The 17,831-nt window shown below is 36.4% G+C and overlaps 1 protein-coding gene across 3 annotated transcripts in view; it reads right to left on the reverse strand.

The window, feature by feature from the left end:
• Positions 1-6,189: 6,189 nt before the first annotated feature.
• The window catches only part of XPO4 (exportin 4), a 127,027-nt gene continuing 115,385 nt past the window's right edge, over positions 6,190-17,831 (reverse strand). For 2 of the 3 annotated variants that reach the window (XM_058547826.1, XM_058547824.1), the window contains exons 17-20: positions 17,246-17,539; positions 15,539-15,719; positions 11,440-11,558; positions 9,136-9,903 (exon numbers count right to left, since the gene is read on the reverse strand). In XM_058547826.1, coding sequence (XP_058403809.1) covers positions 9,715-9,903; positions 11,440-11,558; positions 15,539-15,719; positions 17,246-17,539 — 783 coding nt within the window. In that variant the 3' untranslated portion in view covers positions 9,136-9,714. Of the gene's footprint in view, positions 6,414-8,568; positions 8,662-9,081; positions 9,904-11,439; positions 11,559-15,538; positions 15,720-17,245; positions 17,540-17,831 lie in introns of those variants that run through there. The other variant, XM_058547827.1, reaches the window with a different exon arrangement.

Raw genomic sequence — 17,831 nt, forward strand, 5'->3', positions numbered from 1 at the left:
GTTATAAGCAGGTGTACAAATGAATACTGGCAGCCTAAAATTGTGGGCTTAATAAAAGGAATATTTGAGGACTAACCTGGCAAAGCAATCAGAAGTGAACACTCTCAAAACTTAAGAACAAAACTGCTAACTACTATGGGAATAAAAATACTTAGCACATCCCTATGTAAGCTCTCTTTGCTTCGGTGTTTTCATTTATCAACTCTGGAAAGCATCAGTGCCTGACCTCAGTTCACTCGCACGCTAGAGGTTAAAAACAACTTACATGGAAAGAGTTCAGTAGGAAGTTGATTTATGCCCTACAACTCAGACAGTATGCTGCCATTAGTACTTTATGGAATTTCTAAGCAAAAGATTTTCTCATTGTTTTCACTGAATATGCCCTTTGCTTCCACTTAGTTTTAAAAGAAAGTCAAACTGCACTGCCATTTGAGATTACAAAGAATGCACGAGACCCAATCTGGGTTCCTATGCCTAAAAACCAAAAATGTTTCATAATCTAATCAACGCACCAAAGGCATCATTCATTAAACTACTCAATATAAGCAAACTGTATTTAGAGAGTACCATTATTTTAAAGATGTCTTTTAAAAAACAATACCAGATTTTTATATTTGGGACCTTTAAAATCATCAATGGCTCTCTCAAATGACAGACGATTAGCCTGCGCCTAAGGTCCCACCCTTAATAATAAAAGGAGAAACAAAAACTCAACACACACTCTACTTAGTCCTCTTAAATAACCCAATTTTTCTTTATCCATCCTTGGAGTGGAATCAAATCTCAATATAACCTAAGAAATACCATTATAAATCAATGAATATTCAAAGCAAAATCAAGTTTAAAATAAATATATTTTCAAAACGCATTTTTTTCTTAAAAATTTCCACTTTTCACTGCATAAGTTTACAAGATTTAAGAGTAGGTAAAGGGTGAAAGTCTGTCTGACACACAGCAGAATGGTAATTTTCCACTTTCCCTGAAAGGCCAAAAAGAATGACCCCAACTACTAAAAATATTTACTACAAATATGCCCCAAATCCAATGATTTAACTAATAACTCTGAAATTGTTTCTAACACTGTGAGCTGAGATAAAAATAAATGTGCTCAATATTAGAGAATGTAAACAAAACTCTGAATTTTCTTTGTGAATCCTGGATAGTCTATTAGGGTTGGGTGTTCTCCCAGAAGGTAATGTTTTTATTTTATCTACATAGATATGTCATCACATGTTTTACTTAAAATTATTTTATGACTATGTAATGTCCCCAGTGTCAATTATCCTATGATGGTAAAAGAACTAGCACCATTTCAACAAGTTTCATAAAATAGTCTAGCTAAACACCCGTGAACAAATCACACATGGTCAAAACAAAAATGTAATAAAAATATTTAGTGAAAAGACACATTTTAACTCCAATTTATGGATTTAAAAAATACAAATAAAATTTTATCAATTTGATATTCAGCTTGTAACTGGCTTAACACATAGCCTTAACTCATTTCCTAAAATCGTACTGTAGCATCTTTTGAAAAATTAAATGCAACTTTATACCTTCATTAGTAATGTTAATAGAGGTAAATCTTTAAACAGTACACTCGTCCCTGGGTCTCTTAAAAAACTGAAAAGTCTTAGTGTAAGTTTAAAATTTTAATATTTATAAATTTAAAAAATTTTACACGTGCTGAATGGTAGCAGTGCTAACATTTTGTGACCATTAAACCACAAACTCACTGCATGGAGCTTTTTTCTTTGTACAGAGAACCAAATCACAATACCAATATTTGCAATTTGTCATAATTTTATGTGGTAAAAGACACCACACTAGGAAACCTGGGCTCAGAACACACTTGAGGTCAGATCCCCAATAGGTACATAGTGCAGATGCAGTATGTAATTTCAGGCTAGGAAAATTAGCTATTAGTACATATCTGACAGCTCCTAATAGCTAAGAGGCTTAAGAATATAGTCTGAAAAAGAAAAAATAAAACCTCTCCACTGCTGGGAAGGCCTGGGAAGAGGTGAACAGCAAACCAGAGTGGGTGAGGTGCATCACGATGGTTTGCGATATAAGCCTCAGGAGTCCTAAGACTCACATTAGTGCAAGCTACACTTCAGTCACCACGGAAGCTACCTTAGAACCTTTCCGTCTTGACAAAGACTTACAGAGAAAGCCAGAGGCCAGAAACAGATCACTTCATCCATCCTCTTTAGAACACAGTGGATGCCCATTACTAAGCTTATATCTTTACCTGAACCAAATATATTCTTTGGCTAAATATGTCATAGGTCTCATTATAATCAATCAGGAATACTTCACATTTCTCATATTTAAACTAAAATGTTTAAAATTCAGCTTGAACCATGGCACTTCAAATCAATTTGAGCTCAGCAATATACCCCAATTTGGACATTATTTAATTTTAGAAAATCAATTTTTAAAGAATTCTTAAATGCAGTGTTTTCAGAACATAGTTACCAAGTAAGAGAATACCCACTTACATTTTAAAATAATTTAAAACATTATTATATTCTCAAATCAAGCTATGTTGTTTTGTAGAATTTACAGAAAATTATAATGTGAAAAACTCACATCTAAATCAGTTCCTTATTCTCTGGTTTAAAAAAAAACCCTAAGAAGTATTGAGGTTCCTTCTGCTTTAATGGTTAATATTTTATTTAGGAACGAATAATTATCTGCCAGAGACAGCTAACTTTTAAGGTCTAATGACAACCACCTCTAATGACAGAGGTGGCAAACAGAAAGAAGTAAAATTATAATAGACAAAAATAGTATTTTAAGGATTCAATCAGCAGTGTATACTAGGACACTCAAACTTGAAATCTTTGAAACTGACAGCTAGTTCCCTTCAATACTTGAGGGGTTCATACAAGTATTAACAGAAATGGGAAATATGGTGATATTAGAAATACAAAGACAACATTTTTGTTAAGAGAGAAAGTTCAATTAAAGACAGTAAGGGGAGTGTTAAATAATGCTGACTAGGGGGAAATTATAGAGATGCTTGGTTTTGAAATAAAAACCGTGAAAAAAAAAGCAGTAATCATCTCAGCTGAACAGAGTACTATAACATAATTAGATACATGATTTACAATGAAATAAGACTAAATTCTGAAAATTAGTTTGAAAAAAATTGCAAAGTTTTTTTTACATAAAATGTCACACTTTACACCAGACAAAAACTCAATGCAGTGATGTTAACATGCCACTGTCTTCCAACGGATTAAGAGACAGCAAGGCAGAAAGACTCAAATTAACTGTGTTAAAAAGGACACTGTTAAATACTGTCAAGTAGTTTAACTATCCAGGCAGCCACCCATCCAGAAGGACCATAAAAGCAAACCAATGCTTTTAACAGAGCTGTAAGAATATAGTTACATGTGCTGTTACATGAATACAAATTGTGAAAGTACAAAGTCCTTAGTGACTGTGCCTTGGGACTCCATAGAGATTGTGCCTTGGGAAACAAATGGGCCAAGGAAAATAAAATCAAACAAAGAATGAATTGAAAACTAGAGGTTAAATGATACTATATATGAACAATGGAAATTTTATAAAACACAAAATTCTAAAATATCAAATACTCCACACTGTCCCTTTAACATATATAAAAAAGGGGCACAAATAATGTTTTTGTTTTTAAAATTCTTTTGACAACTTAATAGTCAGTTCTAACAGCAAAAATCAATTTACTAGAATTAAGCCAGTGTTCTTGACACCCACTGGGCCAAGAGCATTAAAAAAAAAACCCAAAATGAAACGCCAACAAACATAGCTAAAGACAAAACTGAATACAACAAAAGAAGACCCAAACTAAACATACATCCAATCAGGAAAACATTACACAAACACCCTGAAAAGAGTCTAGCTGTTGCAATTAAGTGGCATCCCCATTACCTAAAAAACGGTGGTGGCTTTTTTTTTCCAGTTTGCCACTAATCGACATTCTGGTGATACCTTAAGTATTATTTGGTCCAATCTGAAGTAACTCTTGTTTTAATTAAAAGTGATCTAATGAAATTGCAGTATTATAATAGCATCTGGGCAAATTTAGCAAATATACTTCTGTCTAGATAAAATTTATTAAATACAGATGCCTTTTTATTTACCAAGGCACTCCTCTCCCACTCATCTTTATTTTTAACAAAGACTTGATTATAGATTTGCCATGGCCAGTGGACCTATCCAGTCAGTTGCATGTTTCAGTGCCCTTTGGCACAGGGACTACACTTATTACACACAGATATGCATCGCTCACAACTACTGAGAAAATGTGATGGAGCTGGGAAATATAAAACATCAAGAACAATGCAAAACAAAGTGACTACTGCTGTCTATGACTTCAAGTTCTTTAAGGGAAAAAAAAAAATCTAAAAATAAATGCACTGTTCAAAGTATTTTTAAAAATACAACAATATCTATATTTCATGAAGAGTAATGTTAGTTTTTTCCTAGCTGTCTTTTAAGATATTTTTGCTCCACCTCAGTTGTTACTCAATGGTGATCAAATTAAGAGAAACGTTCCTCAAAAAGTCACGGCTCTAGGCTCTGCATTCACTTGTGTCTAACATGACACGCACAGGCTGGATGTAATTTAGATGTTCCAGTTTTGTTAACTATAACTGTTAATAGCACAGTGTTATACAAAGTTTTGCACAGCATATGTGAAGGTATGTATACTATATGCAATTCAGATATTAACACTACATTTGAAGGACAGTTTAGCATATAGGTGTTAAGAACACAGCAGAAGGAGAAAGCCTACCGCTCGGAAGCACAATTTCAGAGGGCATCTGCACCAGAGTCCTCTGTCACTGTGCTGTGTGATTTTGACATTGCAGTGGGCCGTTTTATATGCCTGTGATTTATAAATTAGCTTTTATTTCCATAATTTAAGATGGCAGACAGAATTAAGGGGAGTATGGCAGCAGTACAAAAATCTTGATTAGAAAAATCAAACTAGAGGATCTAAAGTGAATTTTTTAATCTCTTAAATTAAATTTACGTGACTCCTGTGAAATGAAGATAATACCCACTCTAGCATAATTATTGCCCCTAATGCCCCAATGTATAATAGTCTGTATGAATCAATAATTCACATCCTTTAAAACAGTTATTGCTTAAGCAAACCATTCAGAGTAGATTATTAGTCATGGGCTACGTTGCTAGATAGAAACATACTGAAAAAGTCAGACTACACATGAATGAGCCTTTCATTTCACTCATAAACCAACATAAATACACGATCAAAAGGGCACCAGGTTCATAGCAGCTAACACCCCAAACCAACTCTGAAGCATCAAGATTTGATTTCTTAAAACAAATCTGTTCCTTTTTGTATTTTCTTTTTAAAATTAAGGCAATGAAATGGCTACAGTTCCTAAAGTTCTTGTTATGGAACAAAAATATACACGTTTCAGGCATCGGAGTATGATTAGAGACCTCTATTACATGAAACCTGCAACACCAGGTTGATGTTACAAAAAAGAAAGAGAGTGAGAGCATGTGCTAAAAAGAAGCCAACAAACACCTGGTGTTTCTTCCTTCCCGATGAAGTACAAACCTAATCACCAAAGGGAGGAAAAGGTCTGAAAGCACAAGACCTCTTAAGAGTTTTCAATGTCTTGTGCATTGATTCAAAACTTTTGGGGTGGCAGAGGGGAGGAGCTTATTAAAATAAAGAATCCAAGGTCCAGCAAAAAGAAACTCTGATTCTGAGTTCTACACGTGGGCCCAAGAATCCACCTTTTCAACCAGCTCCTCAAGTGATGCAGGTGATCTACGGACACTGTTTTGAGAAACACTGCCAAACATATATCCATCTAATATTTAGTAACAAAAATTCTAAACTTTGGCTAGCCACCTAATGTTTTGATAAAGGGGGAAAAGGCACTGAATATGTATTCCATGGTGCCCATATCTGTTCGCACATATATGGAATTTCGTTTTGAAAATTTTACATCACCGTTCAAAATCTACAAGACATATCTGACAAATTGTGGCTAACACCTAACAGCAGAAGCTGATTCAAAGTTGACCTCTCCTGTTTCATGGCATTACACATCAAGCATTCAGGATCTCCAAAATCCAAAATGGCCAAAGAACTGAAGAACAGGACAAGACTCAAGTCAACTTATAGCAATTCAGTGCACTTTGCAGAAAGGATCTAATTAAGCACAAAGTTTTGTTGTTTATTTTACACAAAGGAGACCACCAACATTTGCCATAAATTCTTCTAAACTCTTTAGGAAGGCCACCTTCTGCTTCCGATCCAGCGTGGGAGGAGTGCTGCTTGCAGTGAGCTTATTGAAGGCATCTGCTAATCTCTGGTAAATAACTGGGTCTTGTTGACTTGACAGTAATGTTTCAACCAATTCAGAATATTCAGCCTATTGAAGAGACAAAGTATACATAAGAACACTTATCTTCCTCAAATATCACACAAGTAGATCGTATCAGTTACTGGATTGTGGGATTCTAAAAAGCAGGGTCTAACAGCTCTTTTTAATAGTTATTTACTCAAAGTTCACTATATTCTAGGTACAGTTCCAATCTTTTACATTAAAAACTCACTTTTTATAGCAATCCTATGCAGTAGGTATTGTTTATATTCCTGTTTTACAGATAGAAATTCTTACATACAGTGAGATTATGTAATATGTCCAAGATCACATTGCCTTTAAAAAGCAAGAATCCAGGCCATTTGGCTCCAGAGCCCATGTGACTACCAATTTTGTTGTGTTGCCTCTTCTGTGTTTTCAAAGCACATTATTTATATTTATTTTGCATTTTATACATAACCTAAGTCTGCAACCTGACTTTCAACAGCTTCCCAGAGGTTTATATAGACATCTTGTCAACATAGTTCTGAGGACAGCAGATCCCCAAAAATACAGACAGGAGTCATTTGGAAGAAGATGGCATGGTGGGAGGCGTGTATTTCAGCCCTTTCTCAAAGTGGAAGCAGAACACTCTGAATGTGCAAACGTAGCTCCAAACCTGGTGGCTCTTGGAGAAAAGGTAGGAGAAGGAGCTTAATAAACACAGGAATAGGGGGCGCATGCGTGTATGTGCAGTTTTTCTGTTTTTAATGCCCTCCATGATAAAGCCTTATACAGAGGAGTGAGTGTGGGGTTAAGAGAAACTCAACCAGGGCAGCTTTCCACAATAAGCTTTCTTGAAAAAAAGCTGGTCTGTTACTATTTTTCATTAGCTTCTTGGGCTGTCACGATAGACCAAAATGGTGAAACCAAATGTTAATGACATTTGGAAAAGAGTAGTAAGGCACAACACCCCACGCCCCCACCCACAAGCATGGAGCCAGGGTGGCTGCCCTAACCGCCTTATCCAAGGGGACAGGCCTGCTCACAGGGGACAAGTACCAACTCAAATCATTTCCCTGTTCACAAGAAACAGTAGTGCCTCTGGGACCAGACCAGCAAGATATACTAGCCAATCCCAAGTCCCTGCTCTCTTTTCTACAATGAGTAAATATGTTTTTTAAAAAGGCAATCAGAATGTAATGGCTTACATATGTGGGGACAAGAAGCCTATCTCCCTAGTAAGCAACAAGGAAGTCAAATGACAGAGAAATGCCACCACCTGAGATGGGCACTATCTGCAGAAAGTGATATCTATAGCAGACAGCAAGAAATGAAGTCCCCCAGCACCTCCAGCATGGGGTGCAGACGGTACAGGAAGTCTGTTGGAAGGGAGTCTTTAAGAAGTATTGAAGACCTCATCAAAAGCCTATCTTTTTTAAAAAGGGAAATAAAATCAAACCCTGAGTACCAGCCACAGCAAAGGCTATGGCCTCTATACTTAAAAGAAAAAGCCAAAGCTTCTCTAGCCAATCACTTGATAATGCTGGGCATGGACATGTACATGGGCATCAGGGCAGCTGGTGGACTGGGAAACAAGCAGCTGATGATCCAATACGAGTCTTTTCACACACATGATGAGCCCCTCCTCTACTGGAGTATGGAAGGGAGACAGGTGAGCTAGCATAACTTTTCTTCTGTTATATTACCCCCCAATCAGTGAGTGCTTCAGAGCCTAAAAGCTCAAAAAAAAATTACACTGTTTTCCACAAGGTAATATGAAGTAATACACTGTTGTTTTCCAGGCTTTCTGAAGGAAGATTCCTCTGGGTCCCCAGTCTTATTCATCTCGTTTCACTTATAAAACTGTGAGTTCCTCAAGGACAGAAACCATGTCTCCATTATTCTTTCATGTCTGTTTCTTGGTTCCTAGTACAGTTGTTCAAGGACAAGCTTTAGGGCAGTGATCAATGCAAAGGATGGTTCATAACAGTGCAGAAGGGAAAATAAATGCTATTAACTGACATATAGCTTGTCAAATAAACACAAAATATAAAGTTAGAACTACTGAGGAAGTGAAGAAATACAGCCTCAATGAAAGAGAACTAAAGAAATGAGTCACAGATCCTCTAAGAATTGCAAGTATTAATGGCCCATTACGTCTAAACAATGTCCTTGCTAAATGGAACGAGAAGAGTCCCAGGAAGAGACACGCATGCGGTACCTGATGCAAGCACACCAATGTGTAGAAAGCTTCTCCAGCCGCAGTGGTCATCTCTGTGTTGTGCTTTTGCAAAACCAGCATATCAAAAACCAGCTGAAAGTACATGATAAAACCTCTAAATAAAGACAGATGATGATCATATAATCCTACAGCCCCACCCCATTCCAAAAAAGAAAAAGAGAGGGGTAACAGTTTTTATTATTTGTTAAACAAATCTGAAAATAAAAAGAGTTTTAAAAAATAGGATAATATACAGATGTTATTACTTGCTCTGGTATACAAAATAATCAAATTATCAAATTCCCCGTTATATTTACCACATAAATTTTTAGGAACACAAAATACAAGTGGAGAAAAGTGTGTCCAGGAAGTTAACCTCCAGAAAACACAGTAAACAGAAAATAATTATTTCCTCCTCTATGAAAGCATTTCCTCATTTGAAGGAAGCTTTATGTGCACTGACTGTCCTTATCAAAACAGATGATTTCATGACATGCCACCCAAACACCTTACCTTAAGAAAGTGCCGTGTTGCTAGAAAAAGTGGTGAATCTGTTTCTTGTGCTTTTGCACACTGTTCAGCTAATGGTGTCAAAGCTTCCAGGCAAAGCTGGCAAACCTCTGAACTCATTCTGATCATGAAGGTCAAAGAACAAACCAGAGTAGAGATACTTGACTTATGACACATAAAAAAATTACAGCTATTATCAAATGGATGACTCTTTCTAGAAATGAACACAGATAAGTGACTATACTAGTGTGCAATATGTTTTCACTGAGCTATATGAAAAAAGATTTCCAGTGTTTTTAAGAGGATCCGTAAGTGTCTGGGGTCTGGGACTGGAGATTTCTAATGTGTTTCTGATTATAATACATATATCTGATAAAAAGCCATATTATTCTCTCCTATCAGGCCGCTAAGATCAGAGACTCAGCAACAGCATATGACATTACCAGGGCACTTAATGAAAGAGTGATTTTGGGACCAGGGGCCAAATGCTGCTGGGATCTGTGAAAGGAGGACAAGATGAAGCAAAATAATGAAAGAAATACAGAATTAGGGCAATTATAGAGATGACTACTTTTTTAAGAAAGAAAAGTGAACCACAAAAGAAAAAATAAAAATACAAATTTTAAAAACTTTTCTTCAGGTAAGATCTTTTCCCCCAAGTGACAAGTAATAAAGATGTTCATTTAAAGGATATGATGTCATTCCTAGTTCTAGAGAGTACATCAGACTTTTAAAAAGATCTTCAGGAAGCTGTGGTATTTTTTCAGGAAAAATCTCACAGATAAATGTGATTAATTTGTAGTACTGATTACAAAGGGTTGGAAACTGAAAGAGAAATATTAAATATTTAGATGCCTAATGGTATCTAATTTCTGCTTTCCTTAGTGCAATAAAACAAATAACTGACAAGCTTCTAAGTATAATGATTTCTTCAAAACACATACAAGATATAGAAAACATGAAGACCTAATTAAATGTAAATATAAGTTACAATAAAGGGAATATTTTAGCAACTAACATGAAAGTAATACATAGGAGAAACAATTACCTTTTGGACAGTTAATAAAAGCTAAAGCCAATTCCAGATATTCTGCGTTTACTTTGAAAAAGCAGCCAAATCTCAAATTATTAAATGACCTATCAATAAAAACCTTTTGTAAATGTGTTTATTTGCATTCAGGCATGTTGGAAAAATACAAGAATGTAATACAAATTGTTAAGATTATGCATAGAACAGAGTATTCAGTCCTTCACACTTCCAAAATACGTTCTCTGGTTGGACAGTCCTGGAGAACTGAGGGAAAAAGTAGGTAATCTACAGTTTAACCTCACTTAAGAAAATGCACATCTAAATGTTTAATGGTTTATTCAATTAAAAAAAACCCCAAACCAAAAACCCTAAAAGCGAATCAATAGAGTTTACTAAACTTCCCCATGCTACTGGTTGCTGCATGAATACCTAGCTCATGCATCATCAGAATCCTTTCCAGTAGAGACATTCTTAAGGAGAGAAGCATGTGGTCACATCCTGCTATGTGGGAACCTAACAGCACTCTTACTCTTATACTCAACTTCCAAACGCTTCTCAATCTCTCCTTTCTTCCCTCCTACTACCTCTCTTTTCCTCTCCCACTCTATCTGTGCATGCATACACAGATGTGTACGGGAGTGCATGCATGCACATGCACAGACAGACACACACACTCCTCCCTCTTCCTCTCCGTCCTTGTCTTTGTCCCCACCCTTATCCCCCTATGACAACTCATGAAAAGAGACTCCCCTCCCCTATGGTATTTAGGGAAAGAAGAAAGGGCAGCCTCATCACCACCACACCCTCAATACTGACTGGTGAAACCAAGGCATTACGTGGTCAGAATGTATAAGAATTTAAAAACTATATTAGTCTTGGTTTCTTACCATCCCTTTTCTACATGAAGTAGCTTAGAAAATGCCTTCCATTGCTCAATCCCTCAACCTGAGAATGACGTTCAAAAAGTTATCAGTGGAATACACCTAAACATATAACTTACTTTATTTGCTTAATGACAAATTACGAGTGAATCAAAACTGCTAACATTAGAACTCAGTTTCTAAAAGAACTAGGTTTTTTCCATCACTAATGTATCAGTGAACAAAGGACTCTGGGGCAGTATTAAGCGAGGGCCTGTGTACTGAACTACATGTACATGCAGAGTGTGAATAACATGTAATAGCAAGGAAACGTTTTATTTTCATGTGTACTTAACAGGTAAGCAGATACTCAAACCTCCCTAATTAAATCAGAGGTATATTTTTGTCTTAACTATCTTTAAACTTTGAGCATCTAGAGTTTTAAGGTTCACATTCACTTTCTTCAATTACCTTCAAAAGATCTTGCGACATCAAGGGCAGAATTAGGTTTACTCCATATAAAACAACATCAGCTGCTGACACAGATCTGTTTGCCGCTTGCCCCGGCTCATGTCCTCTAAACACTTCATCTATTAAAATAAAAATGCAATCTTATAGTTGTAACATCAATAAACCTACAAAGTTGCATATATTCTACCCTCAGGAAAGTGAAAATAGACTCAAACTCCTAAGCCAAAATAAATCTATGAGTGGATAATAAAGACATCTGGTAAGTCTTGCCCTGGGTCATCCTTTGTATTTTATTTTTTAGGGTCTCTGAGACTTGAAGCAGATATTCTGTGTTTCTACATTATTACAGATACTCTGTGTTTACATTACTATTCTATAACGATGAAAGTAAAACTAATGTTTAATCAATGTTTTAAAAAGTAAAATCTACTCCACTGAAACATGTACTATGAGTTAAATAATTTCCACAGTAATATTTATTTTATCGTGTAGGTGTGTGGAATTTTTCTAAGCTGAAAAAGAATGGGTGAAAATATAGAAATTAAAATGTTACATAAAAAAGAAAGTAGTTAAAAAAAAAGCTACCAACATGACAAAGGGTTATTATCCTTAATCTGTAAAGAATGCATATAAATGAATAAGAATCCTAAGGCCTAAATAGATAAGTGAGCAAAATCCATAAACAAACATCTAACAAAACCACAAACCCAATGAAAAACAGTTCATTCTAAGCATTACTCAGGCAATGCAAATTTTTAAATTTTTTAAAGATACTACTTCTGATGCATTAAATTAAAAATGACTTTCAAATGATAACATTTAAATGTTGGTAAGGATATAGTGTGCTAGTTACCCTCAAAAGCAATATATTAAGAGCCTTTTGAGCATTGTATATACAAAGGACAGAATCAGAAATTCAGAGATTCATCCACAGAAGTGACCACTGCATCACTATTTATAACAACAAAATTGTAAACATTCCAGATGTCCAATATTAGGGAAACAGGTTAAAGTCCAAAATGTGGTATATCATGCAGCCATCAAAAAGTCACGAAAAATTTTAATGACAAGGGAAAGACTAACAATACATTAATGAAAAAGGCAGAATAAAACTTATATTTGAGTGTTATCACAAAGAAAATTGTACAAAATAACCAAAAGAGAAATTTCTAAAATGCAATTTATAGTTTGATTCTGGATTATGTCAATGTATGGGTGATTTTTCTGTCTTTGTATTTAAAATTTTTTCTAAGAACATATTACTTTCATAACAAAAAAAAAAAAATGTAAAATGGAGTAAAAAAAAAAAAGCATTTCTACTTAAAAAGCACTTTTTCAGCCTAATTCTGAACTTCTCCCCAGGAGTCTCAGTTCTAGTTGGAAGAATTCCATTTTCCAAAGCCGGGCACTGGGGAACATGGATTCCACTCAGTAGGCAGCCTGGGCCTGCTCTGGAGCTGCAGGAGGCTAGTCTTTGAGCTCAGCCACAGCTGCTGGGTCTCTCTCCTAACAAGCCAGGGCTCTCGGGCCCTGTAAAGGCTGGCCCGGCTTGAACGCTTGGGACTGACTCAGCTCTCTAGTCACGAGCTCTGCAAAGGATTCACGAACATAGCGCAGAAGCCCATTTCCAGTTATGCTTTAAATATCTCACCTAGTATGTTAATTTTATTTCATAATATTCAAAATATTTTTGGGGCCAGCCTGGTGGCATAGTGGTTAAGCGCGCACACTCTATTGCAGTGGCCTGGGGTTCGCAGGTTCGGATCCTGGGCACGCACCAATGCGCCACTTGTCAAGCCATGCTGTGGCGATGTCGCATATAAAGTAGAGGAAGATGGGCACAGATGTTAGCCCAGGGCCAGTCTTCCTCAGCAAAAAGAGGAGGATTGGCGACAGATGTCAGCTCAGGCCTGATCTTGCTCACCAAAAACAAAAAAAAAACAAAAACAAAATATTTTCTATTTTTATCTCATATCTTTATTTTAAAATAATTACTTAAAAATATTATCTTCCTCTATATCATCGATTTTATCAGCCAATGCTGTTTATCATTTTCTATTTTAATTGTCTTCATTTTTCTTTCTTCTAAATTTCAACCCTACCTACCCTCATTTTATTCTTTTTCCCCTTATTTTGTACTTTCAATCCTGAGCATTTTAGTCTCAATTTCTTTTCTTACTGTTTTATTATGATTTTAATTTTTTTGCTTTTTTTATTTTGAAGACCTCCCTCTCAACTGTTTACCTTTATTGTTTGTTCTACAATTTGTTCTTAGAATGGTAGGCAGGAGGAAGTGCAATTTGTGCCGTAAACCTGGGAGACTGAAAGGGCTTTTCCCCCCCAATGCCTTTAATAGCTCTTCCATCCCTTTCAATATTAGTTCTTAACTTTGAGTCAGATTCCTCAAGGTACAGGACTCTCAACCTGGGTCCTCACACCCCTGGAAAGTCTTTCGAAGAGTTCCCAAGAGTCCACAAATCAACTAATACAGTTATGTGAAACTCTGTGGGGTTGGTATAACATAATTTTCAAGGGAAAGGCTCAGTAACTACTTCAGATTTTAAAGGCACCTCTGATCTAGAAAAGGTTAAGAACTTCTGGATTAAGAAGCAACAACCTGAAGGAATCAGAAAACATGAAAATGACACTTGGGTAAGCAGCTGGGCCTAGAAAAAGAGCAGCAGCTGAGGCTTTGGTATAGAAAGAATTCACTGAGAGAAAGTGCAGGGCAGTGCTTTTCAAACCATTTCCCCTAGGTACCCCTAGTTAACTGCGAAGGAGAGTAAACCTTCTAGACTGTGAAGCTGATGGTGCCTAGGACACGGCAGACACTGAAAAAAGACATTGTTCAGTGAATAAGGAAAATGAACCAATAAAGGAAACAGAGAAAAAACAATCTCAAGTATTGGGAGTAATGAGTAAAGTGTAATGTTACAGCATCCAAATTAGAAAGAGTATCTTAGAAGGAAGAAGTCAAAAGAGTCCACTACCACAAATATCTGCACAACACACGAAAGAAGCTGCTAGATAGGATTCGTTTTTCTCTTAGAAAACAAGATCCCTTTTGTTTTAAGGCAAAGTTGGCAGTAGGGTAAGAGGCAGGTGAAGGAAAACTAAACAGATAAATGAGGTTTCAGTTACTGATAAAGTTCTTGCCTATAATAACAGCTATCTTTTACCTATTGCTTGCCAGGCACAATGCTAAGCACCAAAGATACTTTATAGCTAATGCTTGAAACAGTTTGAAAGGCATTTATTATCATACTCATTTTCACAGTTAGTAAAGGCATAGAAAGTCTAATTGATGTCTCCAACATCATGCTGTTGGTGAGCCACCAGGTTAGGTCTTAAAGTGTGGCTTGTCAGCTCCAGAGTTAGTGTTTCCCACCCCAATAAGGGTTCCAAAGCTGGACTCTGGAAAGGGCTAGGGTTTTCTGGGGTGGCCACTTCAGGATACTGAGGAATGATTATAGTCAATAAAGCATAACTCTGAAGAGACTGGCCTCTGAAGTCAAATGCTGGGATGTGAATCCCAGTCCTGCAACTTACTATCTACCTGCGGGCAAATGACATAACAGCTCTGTGCCTGTTTCCTCATCTATAAAATTAGCGTAACAATGGTACCTACTTTGTGCTGTTGTGATACACAGTGCTTGGCATTTAGTAAGAACCGAATTGAATTAACTGAAGACATTATTACTATCATTCTTATAACAGGAAAGCCAAGCAGAAGGGCAAGTGGTGCCACTCTCACTTCAATCAAAGACATCGACTTTCATCTACAGTCATGGGGTGCACAACGACGTTTCAGTCAACAACGGACCGCAAACATGACAGTGGTCCCAAAAGGTTAGTATCATATAGCCTAGGTGTGTATAGGCTATACCATCTAGGTTTGTGTAAGTATACTCCATAGTGTTCGCACAATGATGAAATTGCCTAATGATGCATTTCTCAGAATGCACCCCAGTCATTAAGTGAAGCATGACTGTATTTTGTAAACTGAACGTTCTCATGGTATTCCACTTAATGAAAACATTCCTTTGCTTTAATAAAAACAACAATAACAAAGTTTAAAAACCATCACATGACAACTTACCTGTATCACTGAAATCTATGAATTCTTTTGATAGGAGGTTAGTAAGAAGTTCCATAATGAGAAGCAGGTCTTGGTATTGCTCTTCCTCCGCTGTAACATCTATTCTTTGCCGTCCTAAATTATTCTTAGAATATACTTGCAACAAAGTAAGGCAAGCTTCATACAAGTTCATAGCTTTGGACTGTAAGAAAGCATGCATAAATTATGCTACTAGGCAGAACCTAGCTGGGAAACAAATATAAATATTAAAGAAATTTAAAAATATAACCTAATAAATTTACTCTGAATTCCAATAGCAGCTCTATTTGCTTTAAAGTATACTAAAACATTAACAAAAAGGAAAAAGATTACAGATATGTTTAAAATAGCAGTTTTCTAACAATAAAATTTGACATCCAATTTTTTTGTTCATTTCATAATACATATCAGGAAGATGATAAGATTTTGGCAACAGAATTGCTTTACTTATCCTGTTCAACTTCCTGTATAACATTTATTATTTTAAGATTTAAAATTGTTTTATTTGCAAAAGCACAAAGTACAAAACAGTGGTCTTAAATGTTAGAATAAATGGCACTGGCCTGCCCACTCAGTAATGCATCTGTGACTATATTTATATATTGATAAAATATAACCTTACTTTTGAGCAGGTTTCTTTGCTCTAACAAAAAAAAAATTACAAATCAGGAACCTATATTAAATGGTTTAGAATAAGATTTATACTAATCTGCTAACAAATACAAATACATTCCTTTAAGGCTGTTTTAAAACAGCTTTCTAAATACAATAGTCCCCCCCTTATCCAAGGAAGATACATTCCAAGACCCCCAGTGGATGCCCGAAACCACTGACAGCCCTCTAATGGACGCAATAAGCAGCCAGTCGATCTGATGACAGTCGACTGATAACCAAAATGGCTACTAAGTGACTAATGGGTGGATGGCATATACAGAGTGGATATACTGGACAAAGGGATGATTCATGTCCTAGGCTAGACAGGGCAGAATGGGGTGGGAAGTTGTGAGATTTCATCATGCTACTCAGAACAGCGTGCAATTTAAAATTTATTGCTCATTTGTGGAATTTTCCATTTAATATTTAGAACTGCAGCTGGACTGCAGGTAAATGAACCTGTGAAGAGCAAAACCTAGGATGAGGAGAACTAGTGTAATTTAATGGGACAAAAATACTATCTTTGCTTACTGAATATAAGAGAATTTAGTGTGTCTAAACATTCAACTGATTTACAAAGCAAAGACACAAATTGCCATTTAAAATTTTAAGCCTTAGGGTTCTATCACAGAAACTGGTTAAAATTTTCTACCAGAATCCATTCGTTTTATCATATTCCTCGTTTGAATGAGTTTAATTGAATAACGTATCAAGCCAAAGAAATTACTATTATTAACACCTTTTTCGGGGCTTTTTTGGTGAGGAAGATTAGCCCTGAGCTAACATCTGTTGCCAATCCTCCTCTTTTTGCTGAGGAAGATTGGCCCTGGGCTAACATCTGTGCCCATCTTCCTCTACTTTATATGGGACGCCGCCACAGCATGGCTTGATGAGTGGTGCGTAGGTCCGCACCCAGGATCCAAATCTGCAAACCCTGGGCTGCCACAGCGGAGTGCACGAACTTAACCGCTGTGCCACCAGGCCAGCCCCACTTTAAGTTTTAATCTTGATAGGATAAAATCAGAAAGTGCTTACCTCTCCAAGATAGCATATCTGTTTATGTGCAACTTCAACAAAAACTTCTATTATGAGATTGACAGTCTCTGGGGTATTTTTATAAACTTCCATCAATCCAATGCAATTGGTAAGGAAATCCATTAAAAAATTAAACAGGATTGCTACGTTGTCAATCTGGGTAGCCTCAGCAATGCCGCAAAGGGCCTCCAGTGTGGCAGTGATTTCCTGTTTGACTTCCTCTTGCTGACACATCTGCTGAAAGTTTTCTTGATTTATCACTCTTAAGAACCGCTGCTGAAGTGGCTGAAGAACCTACAAAAATAAAGCATAAATTTTCTAAAAGTTTGATTCACATGCTTTATTTATTTCTTCAACTTTATTTCCTCAACTTGGATGAATATTCACTTTCCAAAACATTTCTTTGTGTTTGTTTTTTTTGAGGAAGACTGGCCCTGAGCTAACATCTGTTGCCAGTCTTCATCTTTTTCTTTTTTCTCCCCAAAGCCCCAGTACACAGTTGCATATCCTAGTTGTAGGTCCTTTTAGTTCTTCTATGTGGGACGCCACCTCAGCATGGCTTGATGAGCAGTGAGTAGGTCCGTGC

Source organism: Diceros bicornis, chromosome 9, assembly GCF_020826845.1.
Source record: "Diceros bicornis minor isolate mBicDic1 chromosome 9, mDicBic1.mat.cur, whole genome shotgun sequence".
NCBI classification, from domain to species: Eukaryota; Metazoa; Chordata; class Mammalia; order Perissodactyla; family Rhinocerotidae; genus Diceros; species Diceros bicornis.